The 18,504-nt window shown below is 37.0% G+C and overlaps 1 protein-coding gene across 3 annotated transcripts in view; it reads right to left on the bottom strand.

Annotated features, from left to right (window-relative positions):
- Positions 1 to 18,504, bottom strand: part of VPS8 (vacuolar protein sorting 8 homolog (S. cerevisiae)) — a 245,287-nt gene that overhangs the window by 174,056 nt on the left and 52,727 nt on the right. For all 3 annotated transcript variants that reach the window (XM_011981868.1, XM_011981866.1, XM_011981867.1), the window contains 5 exons: positions 15,415 to 15,489; positions 14,301 to 14,336; positions 13,328 to 13,418; positions 12,841 to 12,887; positions 11,556 to 11,645 (listed from right to left, as the gene is read on the bottom strand). In XM_011981868.1, the coding sequence (XP_011837258.1) occupies positions 11,556 to 11,645; positions 12,841 to 12,887; positions 13,328 to 13,418; positions 14,301 to 14,336; positions 15,415 to 15,489 (339 nt within the window). The remainder of the gene's footprint in view (positions 1 to 11,555; positions 11,646 to 12,840; positions 12,888 to 13,327; positions 13,419 to 14,300; positions 14,337 to 15,414; positions 15,490 to 18,504) is intronic.

The following is an 18,504-nucleotide window of genomic DNA, read 5'->3' as shown; positions in this document are numbered from 1 at the left end:
CAAGGAAGTTTGTCTGTCTCAGCCTGGGCTCAGAGGGGGTAAATTTATACTCACCAAGAATCTGTAATCAAGACCCTGTCTTCAGGTAGAGCTGGGATTTGAATTTATACCATCTCCTCAGTATGAGAACAACTGAGCCAAGAGGTTCACATAAAAAGTGATCCTGAAAATACTATGCAGCCATAAAAAAGGATGAGTTCATGTTCTTTGCAGGGACATGGATGAAGCTGGAAACCATCATTCTCAGCAAACTATCACAAGGACAGAAAACCAAACACTGCATGTTCTCACTCATAGGTGGGAACTGAACAATGAGAACGCTTGGACACAGGGTGGGGAACATCACACACCAGGGCCTGACGGGGGGTGGGGGGCTGGGGGAGGGATAGCACTGGGAGAAATATCTAATGTAAATGGAGAGTTTATGGGTACAGCAAACCAACATGGCACATGTATACCTATGTAACAAACATGCACATTGTGCACACGTACCCTAGACCTTAAAGTATTTAAAAAAAAAAAAAAAAAGTGATCCTGAAAAAGGATACTCCTCAGATACTTGAAAGAAGCAAGTTCAAAAACTCCCCAGAGATCACCCTAAACCCAGGCAAAATAACTACTGATAAAGTCCTATTGAAGATGTGCTCAAAATAAAAAACTTGAAAACACTTCGTTAAATAATGCACCATACACCATACACCATACATGAATGTCTGGAGGAACTATAAAGGGCAGTAGTATACCCCCAAAACTTCAAATAATATAATTATCAGGTAGAAACTATTTTCAAAGTATACTTAAAATAATTAACGGCATAAAATAAGGAATTCAGTGCCTGGCCCGGTACTAAGTACTTTGGATATACTATAGGGTTTAGTGGAGTGTGAATCAGATTCATACACTTAGATCACTATGGTGACTGCATGGTGGGAGCATCTGAAAAATCAACACTGGAAACCAAGGTTATTACAGTCATCAAAGAAAAAAATGGTGGACTAAACTAGGGTACTGACAGCAGGTATAAAGAACAGTGGACAAAATTATTTATAACTATAGGGTTTGGTGACAGATTGATCATGGTTTGGAAGGCACTGAGAGGAGTCTATAATTCCTAGGTTTCTGGTTTAAGTGATGGTTGAATGAAGAGGTCACAAAATGACATAAGAAATGTGGGAAGAGGTGTTAGAAGGAAGAAGGTAAGTACAATCTGGTCCACAGCAGATTTGAGGAACACCTTTACTTTGATGTTGATTAACAAGAAATTGAATACAGTAATCTGAAACATCTGGGTTAGAATTACAGATATCTAAGTTATCAGAGGAAGCAGTGAATAGAAATAAAATTGTCCAAGGACAACAGAGCGAGATGAAAAGCAGTCAACAATGGACTAAATCTTGAGGAAGACCAATATTTATGAAATGGTCAGAGGATAGAAACAAACTGATTCAAGAAGAGTCACTGAGGTTTAAAATCAGAAGGGCACACAGTCACAGATATCTACAGGATATAGACTTTCAAGAAGGAAGAACTAATCATTGCTGTTTAATACAGAACTGACAATGAACAAGATCTGAAAAATATGTACTGTGTTTAGCGATGTGGATATAACTGGTGTCTTTAGTTAAGGTGTTTTAGCTTCCTGATTAAAACTGACACACTTCTAGCGAGACTGACAAAGAGTAAGAGAAAACATCAGGAATGAAGCAGAGGATATCATTATAGACATTGAAGACATCAAAAGGATAATAAGGGAATACTACTAAAATTCTACACACATAAATTTGACAATTTACATGAAGTGCACCAATTTCTCAAAAAACACAACTATCAAAACTCACTTAACATGAAATAGCTCATTTGAATACCCCTGTAATTATTAAGGAAACTGAATTCATAACTTAAAATCCTCCAAAAGTAAATCTCCATGTTTAGATGATTTCACCAGAGAATTCTACCAAACATTTTTTGTTTTTTTTTTTTTTTTTGAGACGGAGTCTCGCTCTGTTGCCCAGGCTGGAGTGCAGTGACCAGATCACAGCTCACTGCAAGCTCCGCCTCCCGGGTTTATGCCATTCTCCTGCCTCAGCCTCCCAAGTAGCTGGGACTATAGGCGCCCGCCACCTCGCCCGGCTAGTTTTTTTGGATTTTTAGGAGAGACGGGGTTTCACCGTGTTAGCCAGGATGGTCTCGATCTCCTGACCTAGTGATCCGCCTGTCTCGGCCTCCCAAAGTGCTGGGATTACAGGCTTAAGCCACCGCGCCCGGCCTCTACCAAACATTTAAAAAGTATGAAAACAAATCCTATACAATCCCTTCCACAAAATAGAAGAGGAGCGAATATTTCTCAATTCATTTTGTTAAGTTAGTATCACCCTGATACAAAAACCTGAAAAGCCATTACAAAAAAACTACAGACCAATGTTCTTCATAAATAAAGATGCAAAAGTCCGTAACAAAATATTAGGAATAATAATTCACAATTACATAAAAGGAATTATACCTCATGACCAACTGAGGTTTATTCCAGGATGCAAGACTGGTTCAATATTCAAAAACCAATCATTATAATATACCATATCAACAGCCTAAAAAAAAAAAAAATCACATCATCATATTAAGTACATAGAAAAAGCAACTGACAAAATTCAATATCCATTCACAAAAACCCTCTTAGAAAAACCGTAATAGAGGGGAACTTCCTCAACTTGATAAAAGGTAACTACAAAAAACCTACAGCTAATATTATACTTCTTGGTGAGAAACTGAATGTTTTTACTCTAAGACTGGGAACAAGGCAAGGATGTCTGCTCTCACCTCTCTTCAATACAATGCTGAAGTTTTAGCCTATGCGATAGGCAAGAAAAGGAAAAAAATAGTACACAGATTGGGGAGGAAAAAATAAAACTGTCTCTGTTGGCAGATGACATGATTGTCCACATAGAATATCCCAAGGAATCTACAAAAAGCATTCTAGAATAAATGAGTTCTACAAGATTGCAGAATATAAGATAAACATTCTATATGCCATTACTGAACATATGAATACCAAAATTAGAAATTCCATACCATTTAAAACTGCTAAGGAAAAAAGAAATATTCGGTGTAAATCTAAAAATCCATGTATAGCACCTGTATACTAAAAACTACAAAAAAAAAAAAAAAGAAAGAAAGAAATGGGAAAACTAGGAGACTCAGCATAGTAAAAAAAATCAGTTCTCCTCAAACTGATATGTTTAATATAATTTATATCAAAATACCCACAAGATTTTTTAGAGATATAGACAAGATTATTCTAAAATTTATATGGAGAGGCAAAGAAATTGGAATAGTTGAAACAATTTTCATAAAAGAGGAAGAATCAGTCTACCCAATTTCAAGACTTACACAGCTACAGTTATCAAGACTATGTGGTACTGGCAGTGGGATAGGCACACAGATCAATGGAACAAAATAGAGAACCTAGAATTAGATTCACCATATAAGCCCAGCTGATTTTTGACAAAGCTGGTAAAGCAACTGAGTGGAGGAAAGAAGAAAAGATTGCTTTTGCAACAAATAATGCTGGAGCAATTAGGTATCTATACACACACAAAAAGGAACTTCGACCTCAGTCTCATACCTTATGTAAAAATTAACTCAAAATAGATCACACATTTAAGTTACACACAAAACTGTAGAACTTCCAGAAAAAACAGGAGAAAATCTTCAGGACCTTAGGCTAGGCAAAGATTTCTGAGACTTGATTTCAAAAGCACAATCGATACAAGGAAAAGCTGATAAATTGGACTTCATCAAAATTAAAACCTTTGGTTTGCAAAAGATCCTGTTAAGAAGGATGAAAAGCAAGCTACAAACTAGGAGAATTATGTCCAATAAAGGACTAGTGCCTTGAATATATTAAAACACTATAAAGTCAACAGTATAATGAGAAACAATCCAGTTAGAAGAGAGACAAAACCCATGCAGAAACATTTCACAAAAGAAGATAAACTTGTGGCAAATAAACACATGAAAAGATGTTTAACATCATTATTCATTAGGGAAACGCAAATTACAGCCACAATGAGATACCATTATGCACCTATCAGAATAGCTAAAATAAAACAGTGACTTCACCAAATGCTGGATGTGGATTAGAAACTGGATCACTCACACATTGCTGGGGGGAATGCAAAATGGTACCAGCATTCTGGAAAACTATTTGGCAGTTTCTTTAAAAATTAAACATTCAACTATCATATGATGCAACAATTGTAAACCTGGACATTTCTCCTAGAGAAAAGACATGTTCACACAGAAACCTATACAGAAATGTTTACAGCCACTTTATTTTTAATAGCCCCAAACTGGGAACAACCCAGATGTTCTTCAATGGGTAAAATTGTTAATCAAACTGTGGCTCATCCATACTATGGAATACTACCCAGCAATAAAATGCAACCAACTACTGATACAAGCAACAACCTGGGAGAATCACTAAGGAATTACTATGCTGAGTTTAAAGAGTCAGTCCCAAAAGGTTACACACTCTATGATTCCATCTATATAGCATTATTGAAATTATAATTTATAGAGATGAGGAACAGACTACTGGGAATCAGAGGTTAAGGAGGGGGTGGGAGCAGGAGAGAAGTAGGTGTGGCTATAAAAGGGTAAAATGAGGGATCCATGCGGTGATGGAAATGTTCTGTATCTTTACCTTATCAATATCAATATCCTGGTTATGTGACTGTACCATAGTTTTGTGAGACGTTCTCTTATTGGGGAAAAATGGTTTAAGGGTATGGGATCTCTTTGCATTATTTCTTGCAACTGAATATGAATCTATAAATATCACAAAATTACAAATTTAATTTAAAAAAAAAACAAAATACACACAATCTTTATGCCTGCCACTAACTGTTCCTAACTCAATTAACGCAAAACCATCCAAATTAACACTTTCAATCTGGCTTCTTAAAGAAAACAGGTCTTTATCAATTCTGAACATTTAAAACAGTAAGTAAAACAGAGTATTAGTTAAAGCCAAATCTATTTCTATATTTTAAGTTTTCCTCAGCAACTATTTATCAAGGACACTAAACCAGATGCTGGGAATATGGCAATGACAAAAATCAGACATGTTCCTAAACTTACACAGGTCCCTAAACATAAAACTGACATTGAATGAGTGACTTCAGTGAATAGTATTTTAGAAAGAAATGGATCTGAGTTAATCTGGGGGACAATTACACTGAGACATGAAAATAAACAGGAGCTAGTTGAGCTACAAAGAAATGAGAAAGGATTTTTTATGAAGAGAGAACACTGTGGACAAAGGCTCTGGGTTATGAGAGAACAGGGACATTAAGACACTGAAAAGAACTCTAGTATAACAGGAATACAGAGAATTGGGGGCAGTTAGGCAAGAGTAGACTATGCAGAGCCTTAGAAAATAGTAGGAAATTGAGTCTCTACCTCAAAAACAACAGGAAGTCCTTGAAATATTTTAAAATTAGGGAAGCATCATATCTAGATTTGATATACATTTCTCCTTGGCTGCTGTGTAGAAAATGAAATGAAGTACAGTAAGAATGTGTACAAGGACATGGTGGAAACAGATGAGAGAAACTGTCAGGAGGCAGAATAGCCAGGAACAAGTAAAGGACAAGAATCACCTAATTTGCGTTAGCTGCATGGTGGATCCACTCACTAACACAGGAATCCTCAGAAAAGGCTTTGTGAGGAAACAGTTATTGAGTCTGAGGTACCTACAAAACATCCAAGCAAAAATGTAAATGGGCACCTTACTCTATAGATCTCAGAATTCAGAAGAGCAATCTAGGTTGCTAACACCGGTTAGACAGTCATGTGCCTATGTCACCTAGGGAAGAATGGAAAGCAGTGATTTGTCAACTTTGATGTTAACACTGGTTAAGAGAGTCATGTGCCTGTATCACCTAGGGAAGAATGGAAAGCAGTGATTCATCAACTTTGATGTGCTTAAGGGACATCTTGAGAGCTGACTACAAATCCTGGTCACCAACCCCAGAGAGTGATTCAGTAGGCCTGGGAAATAAAAAGTATTTTTAACAAACATCTTCAAATGATTTTTGAAGTAAATGGTACACAGACATCTTGACAAACATTGTAATAAAAATAGAAGACAAGGGTATTGTGAAGAATCCTAACATTTCTTGGTTAAGTAAAGAAAAGGAAGAAGAATAAACAAAGAAAATCAACAAGCAGTCGAAGAGGGAGAGAAAAAACTGGAATGCATGGTATCAGGGAAGCACATGAAGACTTTCAAGAAGTCTTCATGTGCTAAATGCTGCTAAGGACCAGCAAGATGAAAAAGGGTCCACAGAATTTATAGACATGGAATAGGTTAAGGAAAGAGAAGGAGATGAGGAAATGGAGACAACTCTCTTCTCTCTTTTTTTTTTTTTTTTTTTTTTGGAGACAAGGTCTTGCTCTGTCACCCAGGTTGGAGTGCAGTGCTGTGATCTTGGCTCACTGCAGCCTCGGCCTCCCAGGTTCAAGCAAACCTCCCACCCAGCCTCCAGAGTAGCTGGGACTATAGCTGTGCACCACCACTCCCAGCTAATTTTGTGTGTGTGTGTAGAGACAAGGTTTCGCTATGTTGCCAAGGCTGTCTTGAACTCCTGAGCTCAAGTGATCTACCGACCTCAGCCTCCCAAACTGCTGGGATTACAGGCATGAGCCATCATCCCTGGCCAGAGACAACTCTTGTAAGATGTCTGGCTCTATAAAAAACGGATGAACAAGAAAGCACAGGATATTAGAGACAGTGTGGGGCAAAAAAAGAATTTGTTTGCTGCTTGACTTAGTTTTAGGGTGGGAAACACTTGAACATATATAAATGCATATGAGGAAAGCCAGAAGAAAAGGCAAGTCTCAAGATGTATGAGACAGAAATACTTTAATTCCTTTTTATCCTACTATAATAGTTATGATACAAATAAATTATAATTATAGGTTGAAATCTTTTCTTAAATAAAAGCCACAACCTGTCCAAAATGTGACAAGATCCAAAAGTTATTTTCTATAACTAAGACAGGACAAATATTGATTGATCTTTGGAGAAAAGCAAAAATAGTGAATAGCCTTACATATTCTGACTCTAAGGAAAGGGTGAGGCTCCTCACCAAGGGTAAAGATTAAAATTAAGGCAGCAGGCAGGAGGTGCCACCTGCTGGTAAAACACAAATTCTCAGTATTTGACTGTGACAGAAATCAGTCTTAATAGGAATTTCAGCTAACTCGATTAGAGGTTACTTATGTCTCCAATAATAGCTTCTTGAGACTGAGAGAGAATCTGAGACCTTCCTACCGAGCAAAAAAAAAAAAAAAAAGTGTTTTAAAAACACTTCTATCAGTTGCTCACCCTGCCTTTATTTGAATACATTCCGTAATAAGAGGTGCATAAATCCAAGAGCTGTTACAACATGAGTAGGTCATTTTAAATTGAAACACATCTTCTCCTAATTTCTACCCACTATATACTAGGCCTTCCCTCTGGAGCAATACGGCTAATCCCATAGGACAGCTTCCACCATCTCTAGGCGGGCATGTCTCCACTTACTTTCTCCTCAGATTAAACAACCCAGTATTTTTTTTACCTGTTGTTTTTAAAACCGTCCACCATCTCAGTTGTGGGAAGTGGCTGAGTTTATCAGCAGCCTACAAAATGACTTAGCAGTTTTATTTCAAACAGGCAACCCAGTAGTACTAGTACTTTCCTGTATCTGTGTCTTAACACACAGTTGGCTCATACTAAGTTTACGGTCAACTAAAATCCTGTCCACCTAGATCTTCCCGATCCAGTACTCACATAATTTGATTATTTGAATCTAATGAATCTAAGTCTTGATGTTAATCCTCATTAAATTTCAACTTATGATGATTTTGATTGCACTTTCTTGTCAAAATCACTTTGAACTTTGATTCTTGACACTACCTAGATTTGACAGGCCAGTCACTAAATTTTCACCCAAATCAATGATAAAAACTTGGGTATGAAAGAGTCCTAAGATGTAACTAATACTAAGCCAGCAAAGAATATTTCTGGGTAGAAATATTTATCTAGTTGCAAATCTATTTGCTATTTACTAATCTATTCCAGCCACAAAGATAATGGAAAAATTAGGCAAATGCTTTAATGAAATCAATTATGTTACATCACAGGCATTCCAGGAATATATTATCTTTATATTCCTTTCAAAAAGGTAATTATATGAGTTTAACATGGTTGTTTTGAGGTGAATTCAAGGAAAACATTCACAAATCACATCAGGGATGTCAGCAGATAGTCTCCAAAGTCCACTCGACTTAAAAAAAAAAAACCCACTTTAAAAGTCAACCTATATAATTATTTTATGATTAAATATGATTAAACAAAACAAACATGCACTGGCTGACAGTGCATGCATTTCGCCCATCCTAATGCACTGAAGGTCACGTTTTCCAGAAGAAAACTGTCCTCCTGAATGGAATAAATTGTATCTCCCTGTATATACTCCACACTAATCAAGAATGCCTTACTTGAAAACTAATGAAAAGTTACTTGCAAATTATTCATGTTGGCCCAGATTGTTTCAACAGTATCATGGATTATAATTCTACTGGGTCTTGAGAGGTGAACAATCATAATGATATTACATATTACATACGGATACGGTAGGCTTCAGTTTTTAAATACACTTATCTGGACTTTTCCACTTTAAAACCATTCTCTGTGGTCACGAAAATGGAGTCAAAATGAGGAGCACTGTTCTATGGTATAGTGCGGCAGTCAGGATCAAGCCCACTGCTTGAATTCAAATCCTAGCTCTCTATTAGCTTTGTGACCTGGAACAAATCATTTAACCTCTCTGTGTCTTGGCATCATTTACAAATGTGAATAATAACAGCAGCCACCTTACAGAGTTATGATAAGAATTAAATGAGTTAATAAACATGTATAAAGGGTCTGTAACAGTGCCAGCCACACAGTTAAGTATTAAACAGTTTAGATGCTTGCTGTAATTCTCATTCTTGGTCATTTGTTAACATCACCCCTTCTCACTCATCTTCTCCCTGTGTTTGCTCTTAAAATAACAATATAATACAATGATTAGTTAAGAACTGGGCTTTGAAGTCACAAAGACCTGGATATGAGTCCCGGCTCCACCATTTACTATAATATTACCTTGTAACTTCACTTCACTTCACTCCTCTAAGCCTGTTTCCTCATCTATAAAATGGGGATTAAAAACGACACCTACTCCCTGGGGTTGTTGTGAGAATAAAAATACATGTCACACACTTTACATAGTACCTGGCACATCGTATGTGCTCAGTAAATCTTTGCTAAAAATCCCTATTTTGTACTCCACAGCATTTTGGTAGGCACAGTCTGGGCCATATCATTCTCCTTTCTGACAGTCTTACAAGTTCATGATACTTCTGGTATGTATCTTTAGTTACACACCTTTCTCCATATTTATAGATGTTCTGTGATTTGCAGGTAGAACCTTCTTTCAACATTACTTTCTCCTTGAATGGTCAAAATTTTAGAATTTCCTGTTCCTTGTGAACTCATTCTTTTTTTGGAGCCTGTAGCCATGTGATTATATCCGTATTTTTTTCTGAGATATTTGCTTTCTAAAATACTGGACTCATGCTATGTATATTTTTCATCATTATTATGATTGTTAAAATAAAGTGATAATTCTTCTCTCAAGGGTCTATCTCTTCTACTTCCCCAATCATTAGTAAAAATTAAATCCAGAGAAATAGCCGCCTCCATTGTTTCCTTTACCTCCTATGAGACTAAATCACTGATAAATCAAAAATTTTATCAAATATTCCTACCAACAGAATGAGACTTCTAACAGGTAGCTAGATGGTTACAGGGCACATTACTACTAACATTTGTTTCTCTGTACATTCTGCAGTCTGCATCAGAAACTACCATCTACAGTTCCTGTATCTGAGACTCTTTACTATTTCTCCATCAGAACATCACCTTTGTTCCTTTCGTCTTTTAGAAAGACGCTCTCTACCACGTTTTCCCTGACATGGTGGTTTCTATATTCTCCACACACACACATACTCATTCCATTCACCCCTCCTAGTTTTTTCTACTAGATGATTTTTTTCAACAAAATATACCTTCCAATGGCCAGAGTTCCTACAACGTATTGCTGATAGGTATATTCTTGTCACAAATATTAAGTTTTCTATCTATACTGCGTTGGTATACACAAGTATTTATATATAAGGTATTGTTTCCAAACAGTTTTGTTCCCAAATGCTTTCTTTCTACCATATGTCTTCTTATTTATTTTTATAATTATTATCTAGGCTTATTTCTCCTTCTCTACTGATTAATAAGCATCCAGTCAAACAGAGTAATAACACTTACTGTACCAGAAGCTCACTAGCGTGGCATTGAACAGTACAGTTCAGGAAGCCAAATGCTTCTCTGATACCAGCCAACTCTTAACTGCCATATCTATTCTTGTCTTCCAATGTTACAAGCATCAAATAGAATATAAAAAGATAGGACCTGTGCCTGCTCTTTAGAACTTCAAAATCCCTAGATTTCTTCTAAATATTTCCATTAATGTAAACCAGAAAAAACCATTATTTTGACTAGACTACAAACTTTAAGAGAGTAAAGATCATGTAAATTCCACCCACTATTGCCCAGTACCAAGTACTTATTAGACCACAGGACACACACTTTAGCCAAATCCTGCCCAAAGCCTGTTTCTGTATTGTTCACAGCTAAGAATGGACTTCACAATTTTAAGGAGTTGCTTAAAAAATCAAAAAACAAAAAAAGGAAGAAAAAGATGTGACAGAGACCACTGTAGCCTGTAAAGCCTAAACTCTGCCATCTGAGTCTTTTTAGAAAAAGTCTGCTGACTCCTGTGTTGGACACTCAAATATTTGTTAAAAGAGGAAGTAGGGAGAGGGAAAGGAGCAGTAGGAATGGGGAACAGAGATGTGCAACGAATATAACCGGAGAGCACTGCAGAAAGAAAAACCTGCATAATAAATACTATACACGTCTGTACATTGTTCTTCGGCTTTCATTTTCATTAAGTTCCAAGATAAACTAAAGGTCTTTCGTTAGCATATTTTATAGATCATATATATATTTTTTGTGATTGATCTATTATTCTTAAGTTATAGGTGCTCCTAGGAGAACTAAATTTACACCTTGGCAGTACTAAATAATCTAGTTAACATAAATATCAGTCACCAGCAAGATGTCAGCCACTATAAGGTATCAGTTTACAGGAAAGGATCTTCACACGTATATCCTTTCCTTCCACACAGCACTAAGTAGCTAAGTGCTAAGTAACACTCCACAACATTTTACTCATTTATACCCATTACTTAAAAATATAATCATTTAGAATGTTCTACAAGCCCTTCAATAAAGTTTTGAATACTAAAAACATGTTTAACCAAAAATGAAAGTCACATTCTCAAGTGACATAAAAGAGCAGTATTAGACCTATCCAGAGCACTGTCTACCAGAAGCATATGCAAACGTGTACCTGAAAATGCTGCTCCATCACTTGGATTTTTCCTTGGTCTGGGCACTTTTTCAGAGCTCGATCTGCATAATGGAATAGGATTTCTACCATCTGTAAGGAAAATAGCCTGGCATAGCCATTAAAATATATCTCTAAAGTTTTTCAATATTTATGTGGCCCTCCTAAATAATATAGAATTCGAATGTTATTATATTAAAATTATAATTGAAAATGTTAGTGGCTTTATTTACCAGCTTTTTAAAACTCTAGTCTCATTTCTTTCAGCCTCAGGGCTAGTACTAATTTGCTAATCTTTCTTAAGAAATATCTCTATGTTCTAGACCTCAGTGGTATCTACACTGCTCAGAAAATGAAACATTCAAATTCTTCAGTAATCCTCTGCCTTAGGTGTTTCCCTAAAGAGCACAGATGAGCAAATCATTCGGAGTCTAAGGAGTGACCGACTTCTATCCAAGTTTTCTACAAATGTTTCTATTAATCTGGAATATAATTTTTACCAATGCATTTACACAACAAAAGGGAAGAAATACTATAGTCAATTAATTCAGCCCAGTCTGGAGTAGGAACGGAAAGTCAGTATTAAATAGCATCAATTATATTGATGCTAATTGATAATAACATTAAAACATTAACCCTCCCTGCTGGTTCTGGCCAACACAAACATTGCACATTCAGTATTTCTCATAGTTACTTAATAAGTTCACAAAAACTGACAAATGTCAATTTTCTCTGGCCTATTACTTGGTTCAGAAATAATCCAGATTCCCAGGTTTTCTTCCTCCTCCTTCCTGCTGGCTTTTGGCTATGTACTTTATTATCTTCATAAAAGAGTGAGCAAGGGAAAAAGAAAAGGTGATTAAGAAAGAATTTTAAAAGTATTCAAGATGACACAGAGAATTGTAACCGGAATTTTTTTTTGTTTTTTTTTTTTAGATACAGGTCTCACTCTGTCACCCAGGCTGGAGTGCAGTGGCGCAATCATAGCTCAACTGTAGCCTTGAACTCCTAGCCTCAAGTGATCCTCTGGCCTCGGCCTCCCAAGTAGCTAGGACTACAGGTGCATACTACCATGCCTAGCTAATTTTTTAATTTTTTGTAGAGACGAGGTCTTGCTATTTTGCCCATGCTACTCTTGAACCCCTGACCCCAAGTGTGTGTGTGTGTGTGTGTTTAATACACTCTCTCCTAGATTGTAGCCATTTACCTACTCATGCCCAAAGATATGAGCAAATGCCAAAAGCAAATCTGTACTGCATTCTAGTAAAGGCCCTATTAAAACACTCACCCGGTCTGCAACAATAGCCTTTCGCTTACTGGCATCCCCTGATAATCCTGCAAAGAAGGAAAATCCAACAAAAAAACAAAAGTTAGTCCATATCTTTAGTAGTGACACTATGTCTGGTTTCATATTCATAAAACGTGTAACATCAGGTATAATTGTAACAATCCTTAGGTATCAAAATGTTGGATAATACACCATAATAGGAACACCTCAAATCTACTGGACCAGATAGCACATCAATGTACTTCTCTTTCATTCTAATAGTAATTTCCTTACAAAATAATTTTTAAAGTGACATTTTAATTTCTATACCCTCTATTTGTCACCTTAACCTTCTTAACTGAAAGTCTATAAGGTTTAATAGCATCCTGTTTATAAATTTATAAACACTTGAACACTCAGCTAAAAGTGTCCTGTGAGTGGTTAGTACTATCCGTTCCCTCTACTCCAGGAGAACCATGTCTACTACACTGTAATTCTGTCTACTCACCCACTACAGCTTTTGCTTTTCCTTCATGGAAAGACCACGCAAGAGCCAAGGCTTCTGTAAGACAATCTTGTTTCAGGAGATGATCCACTCTCTAAATGGAAAAATGAGAGAAATCAGACCCCTTTGTCCGACCAGTCACCAGTCAGAATTCCTATTCCACCTCAAATCTTTCCAGAAGTTGCTGCTTAGTGGCAAAAATTATTTTAATAATTATGTGAATATCTTATTTCAGAGAAAAATATCTTAAAGCACTAGATAGTATAGTGACTGTATAGGCTAGTATAGACAGCCACAGGGCCTAAATATGAAAAGGGGTAATAGCTGGAATGTCATTGCAGGAGAAATGGCTAGTTGTTTATCACAACATTGATTTCTCCCTCCTTGGTAGTAACAAACCCCATTTTTATTTGAGACAGCAATATAGCAGCTGAAGGATATTTCTAAGACTACCTCGTAGCCACTGGGAACAATGTGACTAAGCTCTGGCTAATGACAAGTGGAAGTGTTGTCTGGTATTTCTGGGATGTCATCTTAAGAGGTAGGAGACATCCTTTATTTTTCTCTTTCTTCCTTCCTAAAATGTGGTAACAGCTGGAGCTCTAGCAACCACACTGAATTATAAAATGACCCTGAGACCAGAACATCAAAGACAAACATGGTGGAACAGGACAGCACGCTTAAGCTTATGGAATTCCTACAACAGTTGCGGACCACCTAGCTCCAGGTTGCTTTTACATGACACAGAAATCTTATTTAAGCCACTATTATTTTGAATTTTCTAATATATGTAGACAAACCTAATTCTAACTTATAATGTCAGTTCTAGCAAATCAAGTACCTAACAGCTATAATAGTTTTCATGTACATTCTGAAATTAAGAAGCTTACCAAATAATCTTCTGAAAAGTCAAAACAGAAATGTTAAGAAGCTATCAATTCAGCAACTCTGACGTGTGAAATTACTTGGAACTCACCTCTCTCCAGCTCCTCAGCATCATCACATAAACAGACTGGAAAGTAAAGAGATGGAAATTAAAATGATCACCCTTAACAGACTTCTTTGGGAGATACATTCGTCATAGTCCCACATCTCACTTGACAGCTCTTTAAGTAAAACATTTCATAATACAGTTAGAAGTATATCTTAGAATTTACTAGTGGGTCTTCAAGAACGCTTTTCTTTTTTTTGGGACAGAGTCTCGCTCTGTCGCCCAGGCTGGAGTGCAGCAGCGGGATCTTGGCTCACTGCAACCTCCTCCTCCGGGGTTCAAATGATTCTCATTCCTCAGCTTCTTGAGTAGCTGAGATTACAGGCGCCTGTCACCACAACTGGCTAATTTTTGTATTTTTACTAGAGACAGGGTTTTGCCATGTTGGCCAGGCTGGTCTTGAACTCTCAGCCTCATGTGATCTGCCCGCCGAGGCCTTCCAAAGTGCTGGGATTACAGGTGTGAGCCAACGCATCTGGCCTAGAACCCACATTAAAGAGTAAGTCAAATATTTAAAGGCCTACAGTCCAAGAAGGAGTTAATTCCATGGACAAGAAGCAAGGAAAGCCCAAGCTCATTTCCCTCTACTGACTTGGCAATATTTTGGTTAAATTTTAATAATGAAGAAATGTTTCTCTATATTTTTAAAAAAGCACAGGAACAAATTGAGATAAATTGAGATACAAAAAGTTCCTATTCCAACAATTCTATTCTAAGTCAAATACCTCAATGCATTTTAATCAGCATCCTAGGCTGATCTAAGCTAAAAGCCATCTTAATTACATGACAAATATCGACGATTAGGTAGCTGCCTGATCATAAAAACATAAATGTGAAGGAAGCTTACAAAAGCACAACTCTGAATCAAGAAAATAAGCATCCTATTAGCCAGCACCTAAACAAAAGTAAAGAATATGTCTAAAAGTGGAGGAAAAAAAAATAATTAACTAAAAATTATGACTACCTAACCACAAACCATTTTGGATAATTGCTTATCAATATTCACTTCGCAATATACTGCCCTCTTTACCAGCAATCTCCTTCAGCCTCAACTACCCCGATACATAGAAATACCAACTCACAGAGTAAAAGAGCTTACTTTTGTCCCCAAATAAAAGATCTGACCACCATAGCTACTGATGGATTGATAACAAGCCTTCTCTCCAACCAAAGCCTGGAAAAAAAACATACATACAAAAAAGGTAAAAAAAATTCCTTTGTATTTAATGTATTTTTTAACATTTCATCACTATTAATGACTTACTAGTTACACGTCTTTTTTAGTGATTATAGTTTACAATGTGTAATTTATCTCAGTCTACATTTAAATAATGTTTGACATATGCTGTAAGAACCTTGCAATGATGTACTTTCATCTCCTACATCCCGGCGCTATGTACTATTTTTGTTATATATACTGCTTCTATAGATCATAAACTTCACAACACATTATTTTTGTTTTAGACAGTCAATTGCTTTTGTTAAACAACAGTATTGAGATATAACATACACCATAAAATTCACTCATTAGGCACACAATTCAATGATTTTTTAGTAAATTCACAGTTGTTCAGCCATTATCAAAATCCATTTTGAGAACATTATCATCACTCTGCAAAGATCCTTGTACCCATCTGTAGTCAATCCCATTCCCACCTCCAAACCCAGGTAACCACTAATGTACATCTGTCTCTAAATTACATTGACCTTTTCTAGACATTTTATATCAACAGAATTAAACAAAAATGTGCTCTTATTGTATGTCTTCTTTCACTTAGTATTTTTAAGGTTCATCCATGTTGTAGCCAAGTATCAGTTGTCATACTTTTCACTGTGGAAGAGTATTCTATTAAATGGCTATGCCACATTTTGTACATCCCTTTACCAGTTAGTGAATATTTAGATTGTTTTCACTCTTCAGTTACAAAGAACAATACTGCTATGTGTGTTCATATACAAGTTTTTATATAAGCATGTATTTCCAACTCTTTTGGAAACACACTTAGGAGCAGAACTTCTGGGTCAGATTGGTAATTCAATGTTTAACTTTTTTTTTTTTTTTTTAAGATAGAGTCTCACTCTGTACCCCAGGCTGGAGTGCAGTGGCACAATCTCGGCTCACTGCAACCTCTGCCTCCCAGGTTCAAGCGATTCTCCTGCCTCCACCTTCCGAGTAGCTGGGATTACAGGTGCTTACCACCAAGTCTAGCTAATTTTTGTATTTTTAGTAGAGACAGGGTTTCACTACGTTGGCCAGGCTGGTCTCGAACTCCTGACCTCAGGTGATCCTCCCGCCTCGGCCTCCCAAAGTGCTGGGATTACAGGCAAGAGCCACCATGCCCGGCCTCAATGTTTAACTTTTTAATAAAGTGCCAAACCATCTTCCACAGCATTTGCACCATTTTGGTTTCCTACCATCAATCTATGAGGCTTCCAATATCGCCACATCCTTGCCAACACTTGTTATTCTTTTTTTTATGATAGCCTTCCCACTTCCCAGTGGGTGTGAAGCAGTATTCCATTTGATTTTGATTAGGTATTTGATCCCTAATACCTAATGATGTTGAGCAGTGCCCCAAGTGTTCATTGTCCACTTCTAAATCTTTACAGATCACTGCCGACTATCTGATGAGAAATGTGTTCTCATAATTATTGCTCCTCTGCATTTAATGTGTCTTTTTTTCCCACTGGTTGCTTTAAAATTTTTCTCCTTATCACTAATTTTGATCAATTCATATACAGTTTATTTTAGTTGTGCTTGGGTTCACTGAGCTTCTTAAACGTGTGTGTCTACAGTTTTAGAAAAGTTTTTGACCATTATTTTTTCCAATTTCTTCTCTCCTTTCCTTTAGAGATTGTAACTACACATACATTAGGCTATCTGACGTGTTCTCACAGTTCACTAATACTATTTCTTAAAATTATTTTTCTGTGTTTCATTTTGTATAATTTCTGTTGTATCTTCAAATTCATTAATCGTTTTTTTCTGTGTTGCCTAATCTGCCATTAATCCCATCCAGTGCATTTTTTTTCATCTATAAGCACTGGTTTTCATCTCTAGAAGTCTGATGTGCATCTTTTTAAATATCTTCCATGTCTCTACTTAACTTTTTTAACTAAAGAGTATAGTTATAATAACTTTTATGTCTTTGTCTGCTAACATTTATGTCAGGTGTGAGTTAGTTTTTATTTTTCTCCTCATTATAGGTTGTTTTTCTTCTTTGCATACCTAGTAATCTCTAATTGGATGAGAGACACTGTGAATTTTAACTTGTTGGTTTCTGGATCTTTCTGTATTCCTTTTTTTTTTTTTTTTTTTGAGACGGAGTCTCGCTGTCGCCCAGGCTTGAGTGCAGTAGGGTGATCTCGGCTCCCTGCAAGCTCTACCTCCCAGGTTCACACCATTCTCCTGCCTCAGCCTACAGAGTAGCTGGGACTACAGGCGCCCGCCACCTCGCCCAGCTAATTTTTTATATATTTAGTAGAGACTGGGTTTCACTGTGTTAGCCAGGATGGTCTCGATCTCCTGACCTTGTGATCCGCCCACCTCGGCCTCCCAAAGTGTTGGGATTACAGGCGTGAGCCACTGCGCCCGGCCAATATTCTTGTGCTTTGTTCTAGAAGATAAGTGATTTGGAAACAGTTTGATCCTTTCTGGTCTTACTTTTAAGATGTGTTAGCTGGGACCAGTGTGCCATTTATTCTAGTCCTAATGAGGCAAGACGACTCTGAGGTCTCTACCCACTGTCCTGTGAATCATGAAGCTTTCCATTCTGGCTGGTGTAACAAGCACTGTTTCCGGCCCTGTGTAAGCACTAGATACGGTTCCCTCTAAACCTTTCAAATGGCTCTTTCCTGGTCCTTGGGCAGCTTCCTTCTATGCATTTGCTGATTAGGAGTCTGATGAACACTCAAGGGGGACTCTTTCATAGTGCTCTTTTCTCCAGTACTCTCTCTTGCAAACTCAACCCAATTTTGTCTTCCTGCAATCTCAGCTGTGTCTTCTCAACTCATGGAGTCTTCTAGGCTCCAATTGGGTTCCTCCACAGCCCAGATGCCCTCTGGAGGCTGGAAGCTAGGACAATCACAGAGTTCACAGCATTTGTTCCCCATTTTGTGAGAGATTGCTGTCCGTCATTACAGATGTCCAGTGTCTTAAGAACTGCTGTTTACTTTTCTTCTTCTTCTT

The sequence above is a fragment of the Mandrillus leucophaeus genome, unplaced genomic scaffold, assembly GCF_000951045.1.
Source record: "Mandrillus leucophaeus isolate KB7577 unplaced genomic scaffold, Mleu.le_1.0 Scaffold231, whole genome shotgun sequence".
In the NCBI taxonomy this organism is placed as follows: domain Eukaryota; kingdom Metazoa; phylum Chordata; class Mammalia; order Primates; family Cercopithecidae; genus Mandrillus; species Mandrillus leucophaeus.
This window is presented reverse-complemented; position numbering and strand designations above follow the sequence as displayed.